Here is a 10203-nt window from a genome sequence, read left to right as displayed (position 1 = left end):
ATAAAAACTCGCAGATAAAAATCAAAACGGGACAACAGAAGCCCCATTCTTGGAGATTAACTAAAATGTGAAGGTGCCAGGCCATGTCATACGCCTTAAGAAGGTCAAAGACGTCCTCGACAAGGTGCCGGCAGTGAGTAAAAGCCTGTGGATGGCTGATTCCAATTGAAGTAAATGGTCAGTTGGAGATTGTCCTGCCCGGAAGCCACACTGATACGGGGGCAAAAGGTCACGAGATTCGAGTACCCAACATAATATGAAGCTCACCATCCTTTTGAGCACTTTACAAAGTACATTCATTCATCAGGCGAATTGGGCGATAGCTGTCAGGAGACGTCGGGTTTTTCCTGGGCTCAAGGACAGGGATAACTATACTGTCTTGTCATTGTGACGGAAAAGCACCCGTGAGCCAAATGATGTTGAAAACCCTGAGGAGCTGTTGCCTCTGGGGAACGTCCAGGTTTTGGATCATCTGGTTGAGGGTGGAATCTGGGCCTGGGGCTGTGTCTCGTGAAGAGCTAAGAACTTGCACCAATTTCCATTCAATGAAGGATGCATTATAGGGCTCATCGTGGTGCAGGATGAAACAGGGGGTCTGTTCAACTCTGCGTTTCTGCTGGTGAAAGGCAGCTGGGTAGGAAGAGGATGCCAATGCGATCGCAAACTGTGTCGCAAGGTGTTCTGCGAGGACCAATGGATAAGTGCACAGAGCACCTTGGAGGTTCAGACCCTGGACAGTTGACTGTCGCTGGGGGCCCAGAAGGCTATGGAGATTGGACCAAACCTCCGATGAAGAGCCATATGTCCCCAGGGAGCAAACATAGTGCTCCCAGCATTTATTTTATTCCACTTAGTAAGGTATGCGAGCCTTACCACAGAGACACTTAAAAGTGAGGAGGTTGGTCTGTGAAGAGCGTCACTTAAATTACTGCAGCGCCCGTCGGCAGTCCAGAGGCTACCCCAGGGCCAGCATGGTTCTGAAAGAATGCCTGATAACCACGAAAAGTTGGAGAGTGGTAAGAACAGAAATGCGTTTCTTGAAGACAAGACAGAAGACAGAATAGGAGACAAGATGTTGCATTTCCGGTAGGTGATGATAGTATCCGTTGCAATTAAACTGGATGATCGTGTGGTGAGAGTGCAAGGTAGTCATGAAGAAGCAGAGCAGGTGGTCAGGTCACTCGGTCAGTAGTCATCACCGACAAGGATGGGGTGACATCCATGAATAAGTTGTCAGTCTCAAGCTGCTAGGGGGAGATGGCACCTCCGGCGGTGTCTTGTCTTGGGATTTATGCTGCTGCTTCTGCTCCTCCTCCTCCTCCTCCTCTTTCTGGGGTGAAGGAGGGCAGGGCACAGGAGGAGTACAGGCTTCTGCAAGATCTGTAAACAAAAGTGAGTGGGCGATCTGGGGGCACACAGGTGGTACGCCTTGTGGCCGAGTGGTGGTAAGAGTCTTCTAGCCTGAGAGATGATCACAGGCATGAGGAGCTGAGGTTGGGTGGCAGAAGGATCTTTGATCGACAGGGAGCCCGACTGCATCTTACTGAAGGACTCCACTTCACCAAACTTGTCCACGACAGTTTCCAGGAAAAACAATGGCTTTGTTGCAGTGAATGTGTCCCCATCCGTACCAGTACAGACGAGGTAATGGAGAAAGGGTTACATCCCAAGATGGCGAGCCTGGCCCCCCCTCTCATGGTGTAGCCAGGGAAAGGAAGGTTGCCGGGTCATACGAAGCAGCATTCAAGGATCCTTCACCATTAGAAGAGACGGCCATTTGAGAAAGGCCAGGTTTTTGCAGCTTGATACCCTTCATGCGCCAAGCACCCACCCTAATACCACCCACTCTGACCAGGGGCTCTCCCCATAGGAGCCACAACAAGGGCCATCTGGCATGGTGTCAAAAGCCGGGAGTTCTGATGCTCCAAGAAGATGAACAACCACTCCTTGGCATACATGGGGAGGGAACAGCTCAGATATCAGTAGTGTGATCCCTGTGTTGTCAGGGGGCTCAGCCATATAGGTACATAAGAGCTCTAAAACACGGACTGGCTACACATGCTGATGAACTAGCAGGGTGGAAGGGAGAGGGGAAGGGAGGGGAGGGAGGAATCCATAGCATCGATGATAGGGCGGAAGTTCTTCCCCATATGGCTCACACTAAAAACAGGAAATTTTGAAGTGGAGGTCAAACATCAAGTGGGGACCTGAATGACAAAAAGGATGAAAGAACAGGAAAAAGGAACAAAATTGGAACCAATACAGGAAACCAGGTGGATAGCCAGGTCGACATGAATCAGAATACCGAGAGGGGGGAAGGAAGTGGCAATGCGGAAGGAGTGAGGATAGGGAGGGAAGGGGCAAGTTGAAAGAAATGCAGCCAGGGAATGAAGGATGGGCTGCAATAGCTTGGGGCCCGTGTGCACCACGCACGAACTCACAAAAGAACTGTGAGCTGCCTGGGTTGGTTGGTTGGTTTGGGGAAGGAGACCAGACAGCGTGGTCATCGGTCTCATCGGATTAGGGAAGGATGGGGAAGGAAGTCGGCCGTGCCCTTTCAGAGGAACCATCCCGGCATTTGCCTGGAGTGATTTAGGGAAATCACGGAAAACCTAAATCAGGATGGCCGGACGCGGGATTGAACCGTCGTCCTTCCGAATGCGAGTCCAGTGTCTAACCACTGCGCCACCTCGCTCGGTGAGCTGCCTGGGGACAGCAGATGCAACCAGAGAGGGAGGTGGGGGACGAGCAGACGCAATGAGAGAGGAGGTGGAAGAGCAGACGGAATTAGAGAGGCAGCACGAGCAGGTGGAACTGGAGAGCGGGAGATTAGCAGATAGAATGAGAGGGGATGGATGAGTAGATGGTCAGAGAGGAGGGTGGGGGAAGAGTTGCAGTGGACAGACACATGGGCAGGACGTGAATGAATAATAGAAGACTGGAATAAATACATGCTTGGGTACTGAGTTAGACCTACAGTAAACTGTCTCTCATATCATGATATGCAATTACTAACCTTTATCATGAAGGTGCATGACGTACCAGGAAGAAACTTCAATGATAAAAAATGAAAAACGAAATGAGGTGTTCAGGAATTAGTTGGAAACTAAATTGTTCCTAAACCATGGGTTACAAATAGATTGACGTGGAATTTTAAGACAAAAGTAGCTTTTGCATCATGTTTCACTGTGAAGTAAAACAGCTTGATGAAACTTGGACCATACATAGAAAGATCTGCTACAGAATAGTACAGAAGATAACCAAAAGAAATAAGCAATGAGACAAACAAAAATTACACTTTTATTCAAACACAATAACTACACTGAAGCCACTGCAATTTGTGATGGTCACCTGGACATCACCAACATGTGACATAGTACTTATTGGGTGTGTGATCACCACAAATAGCATAATATGCTTTGTAACATGCTCCAATGCTGGCCACAAGGGTGGTAAAGGATTCTTGTGGTTGCGTATACATCCCCCACCAGTGGAGTTGACAACTGCTGGGTGGTAGTTAATGCCTGTGGATATGCTGCAATACATCATCTCAATGCATTTCACACATGCGGGATGAGATTTAAGTGAGGGAAACAGGTAGGCTTGTCTTTTGCCAGATATCCTCTTGTTCCAAGAGCACCTCCGCCTATGCAGATCAATGAGGTAACACACTGTCATCTATAAAAATGAAGTCATGGCTAAATACACCCCTGAAAAGATGCATATGGGGAACGAGTACAGTAATACGATAATATTGACTTGAGAGATTTTGAGGTTATTGAACCCATGCAACAATATAGGTGGAGGAGCTCTTGTAATAAGAGGATATTTGGCAAAGGATAGGCCTGCCTGTTCACCCAACTGGAACCCCATTGAGCATATGTGGTGTGCATTGGGGAAACACACTGCAGCATGTCCACATGCACGAATTATGAACCCCAAGTTGTCAACTATGCTGGTGGAGAACAAATGCCCAGCCACAAGAACTTTTTACCTACATTTTGACCAGCATGGGACCATGTTACAGAGCAAGCTTTGTGATCTGTGGTGATCGCACATCCTATTAAGAACCACGTCAGATGTTGGTAATGTCCAGGGAACCATCATAAATTGTGTTGAATAAAAGTTTCATGTCTGTGTATATCATTGCATGTTTCTTTTAAATCTCTTCTGTCCAAGTTTCAATGAGCCGTCAGTTGGCAATGACTCAGCATGCAAAAATTAGAAATTCAGATGGCGCAGGTTGTGAAACAACCACTGACGTTGTGCATGTGTTCAGTGTTCAGCACTGTGTTCCGCCACTAGCTGGTTAACTCTGCTCTTTACCGGTTTACCATTGGTCATTCATGTTTGTGGCCTTGCCCACATAGAAAGCTGTGCCAAAGTTGCAGCAAAACACTATAGGATGCAACCAATTTCACAGGTGGCTACGATGCTCTGCCTTCATGTTCATAGTGTGCAAGTGACATCATGCCACTTATTGATGCTGAAAGTTACTGTAACATAAATGTTGACACATCTAAGGTAATTGATGTGTACCATAGCCAAAAACTCTACTTCAAAAAGAAAATGGACACATGCCCTTTAAGAATCAATAAAATCGCAGTGAACACTCTAAAAATTTGACGAAACTCCTGAATTGCTTTGTGCCCACAAAATAATTCCACCATATATTCCAACAAAATGCAAATCCAGTCTTGCAGCACCAAATGAAGAAATTGTAAGGCGAATGAAAAGGCTACAAAGTAAACTCTTTGCAGTAGACTGAATTAAACAGAATTCCAAAGAATTGCCAAATATTATAGTTCATTCAAAACAATTGACAAACACAGAAAATACATGATTACTTGAAAATTGCTCACTAAACGGGAGGAAAGACAGAGCACACTTACAGTTATACAAGAAATACCATTCTTTACGTACTAAATTCTATCACAGCATATTGCTTGGCAATATCAAGCAGGTTTCAGACCACATTGTCTCCCCCAGGATACATATTAGATTGAAATAATTTCTTTGACAATTTTTTTAATGAAGTAGTCTGTACTTTTACAAATTTTTAAATAACTTCCTCCAAATTCTGAAGAAACAAAGGCCAGATGCCAAAAACACGCCAATTGTTAGAAAAGTGCTAAATTATCCATAATCTGAAGTAATTACCAGAAGAGAAATACTGGAACACTTTGAAAATATAACAGAAGTAAGGTAACATAAAATTATGAGGGTGGGCTGAAAAATGATGCCTCATATTTTTATGTGAAAATCCTTCAAGCTTTTTAAGTAACACAAATGTTATTAACATTTTACATCTTTATTCCTTAATGTATACCTGCAGCCCTCTCCCACTAGAGGGCTCTAAATTGTAGCATCTAACATGGCGGTGTGTCATGTAACAGTGTCGGTGCATTAGAAACAGCACAGTGTGTAATGTAATTATGCCGGTGCATTAGAAACAACACGTTGTAACCAAGTTTTGAATCTGAAGAGTTTTTCCTCTCATTCAGCTTAACAAAGACAGACCACACATGAGCCCTGCGAAATCTGTAACAATCCAATACCTTTGGTTCACTATCATTGATCATCTTCCATGCAGTCCTGACTTGGTCGCATCTGATTACCACCTGTTTCCAAACCTTAAAGAACACCTTTGAGAACTTAGTTTAATATTGTTGAAGCGGAAAGAACATAGGTGAGGCTGTGGCTCTGTAAACAACGTCAAACATTCTATAATGACTGTATGGACAAACTGGTCTCTCATTGGGAGAAATGTGTTTGCCGCCAAGGTGAATATGTTAAGAGATAAATATGTAGACATGAAGAATAAAAATGTAAATGCTAATAACACTTGTTTTCTTTAAAAGCTTTAAGATCTGTCAGTAGGCCATCACACATTACATTTCAGCTGCCTTAGTAAAAAGTAATCTAAGAATATGATACTGTAAACTAAAACAGGAACTTTATTTAGGTTTTGCTGACCTATTGATTCAGAGTCAAGACATTCAAAATCTTCAAAACAAATTCTTATAGAAAAGCAAATAGTTTTCAAAATACCAAATGAATAAATGGAGTACACGTCTAGCAACAATTTTGCACCTAAAATTCAATACACTAAATATGGAAAATTCAGAGTGTGTGACAGTTTAAATATGTTTCTGAAACTCAGACACCGGCCAAGAACACAAAGTGGAGATTTTATTCACCCTTACAAAAGATACTAAGAACAATAACGCAACTTAAAAAAGTTGCACTACAATATGGTCATCAATTCAGTATATCTATAAAATGAATGTTTCACCACCAGAAATAAAGACAGACTTTGAATGAATCCTAAAGACAGAATAAAAATAAAAATTTATGAACAACACACACAGATGTACTTCAAATATTTAAAATCACAGTCTAAAATTGTACGAGCATTTTAGAAGACTGGAAACAAAACGATTTACTGCACAATTTATGGTACAAACAAAATTTCAAGTAATGTTGAAACTGAGACAATAAAATGCATTCCGATAGTAAAAGTAGAAGGAAATACAAGACTGAAAAATTGTTACATAATTCAAACCAGGATAGCTGAACATTTAAAAAAAAAAAAAAAAAAAGACTACAAGAAAAGATTTGTTTGCTCAGCAGATAGGAGAAGAGTCAATTATGAGAGAAAAAGTAATACTGAAAACTTAAAAATGTCCTTTGTTGTATATCATGTAGTGAAATACAGCCAAAACATTCATAATAAATAACATCAACACTATAATACAATGAAATGTCAATGTCAAGTAATTTCATTGTACTGCACTTAAATAAAATGTACACATTCTTAACTTACCTTGATAAGTGCCCCCCCCCCCCCCCCCGCCCCCCAAACACAATAAGAACATATTCAAGTTTCGGAATAAATTGAGGTTTTATTGCCATTTTAGAAACCTTTCCTTTTTTTATAAAAGTCTTAACAAACCTCAACAAATCTTATCTCAAAATAGTAAACAATGGAATTAACAATTACAACTTAACAAGAAATTTATTACCTTATAACATTTCTAGAAACAGTTGTATTTTACAAAGTTTAATGTAGAAAATTAGTTACAAAAATAAAATTTAACAGTTGATAGTATAAAAACCAATTGTATAATCACAACCCCTTTTTTAAAATATAAAAACTGCACTAAATATTTTAAGCAGATACCTAAAAATCATAAAAATATATTTAAGTTAAATCGATTTTACGGTGTCTGATTTTCTTTACCAAGTTGGATGTGACGTCCGAGTTTAGTGAAGATCTGCAAATGAAATGTGGAATTACAATATAAATTTGGTCATATTTATTTGCTTCATCAATATGTATAATATAAGTACCATTTTTGCTACATATGTGCATTGCTAAATTCACTTTACTTCCATACCATAACAAAAACGTCAATTACAAATGCAACTCGATGCAGTATCTCTGGATACTTTGTAACACCAAAGACCAAAATCCTTTCTACGGGTATTTTTCACACTGCAATGAGCTTTCTACAGGTATTTTTCACACTGCAATGAGCTACTGCTAAAGACAACAACAGGGTTAAAAGGTGACTAAAGGGCCTATTAAGTAAATCATCTAAATAGTGGAAACCAGTTAAAGAAATGACCTGTTCTTACTGTCTCTACTAACATTATCACTGTATTAGCATATTACTTAACACCACATTAGGGCAAGGAAAAACTCATCCTGATATAGGTGGCAATGATGCCATGAAATTTTTTTAGTTACGTCGTTAGATAATGCATAATAATCCAAGTCAGTTCTCCTGTGGAGTAGTTTTGTATGTATGTGACACTTTAGAGCAGTCGTGTATGTTTAATCCAGGTTAATAAAAGGGAATATCAAGTTTACTGTGGTAACCACTGTTCGCAGCAACTATATATAACCTACTGAGGATGCTTTGTCAGAAAGCTCGTCTGGGTGTATACACTAAAAATTATGCGCAAAAAATGTTCTGTTAGTAACTCTTACAATTTAAATTAGAATATAATAAACTTCTTTGTTATGAATAACTGATCACCAATGGAAATTTTTTAGTAGTTTAAAAATGGTAAATGTGAATGAAATATTTCACACCACAACAACATCGTAACGAGAAGTACAACAAATTACACATTTACAATCATCTGCGAATAAGCTTTGGCAATATGGAAGCTGCATTTGTTGATAGGCGACCAAAAGCAGAAAATCTGAAACTAATTTCTTAGCAGTGGTTGGGTAAATTTCATCTGCTGAAAAGGTTGTGGCAAGTTATTTTATGAGATATTTAAGAATTATTGTTATCTCACAAAACAACTGATGAATACAACTCAAGTCTTGTGGGCCAACTGTATAAATAAATTAGAGTTGTGGATTGCAAAATAGGAAAAAATGTCCTCTCATATTAATGAACCTACCACAAATAAGCTTCAGAACCAGGAAAAAAAAAATCAGGAATCTGAAGTATAATTTGTTTGAATATTTGATCTATTCACTAGATCTGACACCTTGTGATTTCCATTTATACTCGGATATAAAGAAATTGGTGGCTGAAAACAGTCGCATTGTATGAAAATGTTATGCCAGCCATAGGAGGGTATTTTGTAGGCTTTCCAGAATCAGTTGTTTAGGGATGAACACTACTCACCGCAAATATGTTGCATAAAGATACTGACCTAACAAACCTAGCCTTTCAGTGTAAGACTTATAAATCATCTCCGTAGACTCTTATGACCTTAAGAATGGGACAGCAAAATTAATACAACTCGTTTTAGATATCTGATAATCTGTTTCTTTACTTCAAGGAAGTAGCCAAGGAATATAGGATCTAATTCTGTCCATTATAAACCATTCACTGCATGAGGTAATAAAAAACTGGTGCCTTTATATCCGTACCTCTACCTAGGGAGGTGCTTTCACTATATTTATGGCCATCTTCCTAAAGAAATAAACGTTTGTCAGCACGTATTTCAGGTGTGCATCCACAATAGTATTATTTCTTCCTCCAACATATAGGTAGTTTTTCCAAACTGACCAAATATTTTGTTTTTATAAAAGCCAGTAACACTGTTACAAAAACCCTAAGAAATACCTGCTGTTTCATTCGCTATTTTAAAAGCGTCTAGTGCAATAGTTTTAAACTTGAGGCTGAACTGAATGTAAAGTAATAAAACTATCAACTACTATTATAATCCACTGTTGGGTAATATGTGCAATATGTTGTGAATTCTGAGGCTCCATTATTATGTAATACTTGGGATTCACTGAAAGTAATATATGTGCAACCAGCAATATAGCTTTTACATTCAAACATAATTTTAAGACCTTCATTTTCATGAAATTTGTATTTACTAATGTGATTTGTAAACAAAAGCCTGAACTTTAAGGATATATAATATGCAAGCACCAACAGTTCATCAAAACCTATATTTGGATGGTCAGAAGTGAGGCGTAATTCCACTTCCATCTTACACAAGTCAAAATGTGTTAACCAGTATGCCTCATTTTTCATGAATAGTTCCCAAGACAGGTAAGATAGAAGATAATCAATCCTGATGAAAAAATAGAGTAAACTCTTGATTATCCACTTTTTGGATTATCTGCGACCTATTTCTCCCAATGTTTAAGCTTCTGAGAATTTTCCTTTTAGCCAGGTGCAGTTGCCAGCGAACAATAATGTCACATTACAACACGAGTGTAGTACACAATGTGCTGCTTGAACACCTAAAGCACTGGACCGTATTGTCACAGAGGATGCTATAGTCATTTGATTTGTTACTGCCGAGCAATGTCTGAAATGTAAAAGTATGTTTTGTTGATGATACAGCAGAAACTAGAAACAACACACAAACTCTAAGAAGGCAGTACTGATACATGGAATCTGGTGCTGATTTACAATGTTGGTGAAACTACAATCCATGATATTCGGAAACACAAAGCCAAAGAATTCCATTTGCTAGCAGTTCTGCCTTGTCTAAAGGTTTGTCAAAGCAGAAGGTTATGAAAATGTCTACAATGCAGAACTGGATACATCTACATCAACATGATTACTCTGCAATTCACATTTAAGTGCTTGGCAGAGGGTTCATCGAACCACAATCATACTATCTCTCTACCATTCCACTCCCGAACAGTGCGCAGGAAAAACGAACACCTAAACCTTTCTGTTCGAGCTCTGATTTCTCTTATTTTATTTTGAT

The 10203-nt window shown here is 39.7% G+C and overlaps 1 protein-coding gene across 1 annotated transcript in view; it reads right to left on the bottom strand.

Moving 5' to 3' along the window:
- Positions 1 to 6927: 6927 nt before the first annotated feature.
- Positions 6928 to 10203, bottom strand: part of LOC124555224 — a 173253-nt gene continuing 169977 nt past the window's right edge. The window contains exon 12 of the mRNA XM_047129078.1: positions 6928 to 7277. Within this exon, the coding sequence (XP_046985034.1) occupies positions 7221 to 7277 (57 nt within the window). The 3' untranslated portion in view covers positions 6928 to 7220. The remainder of the gene's footprint in view (positions 7278 to 10203) is intronic.

Source organism: Schistocerca americana, chromosome X (assembly GCF_021461395.2).
Source record: "Schistocerca americana isolate TAMUIC-IGC-003095 chromosome X, iqSchAmer2.1, whole genome shotgun sequence".
In the NCBI taxonomy this organism is placed as follows: domain Eukaryota; kingdom Metazoa; phylum Arthropoda; class Insecta; order Orthoptera; family Acrididae; genus Schistocerca; species Schistocerca americana.
This window is presented reverse-complemented; position numbering and strand designations above follow the sequence as displayed.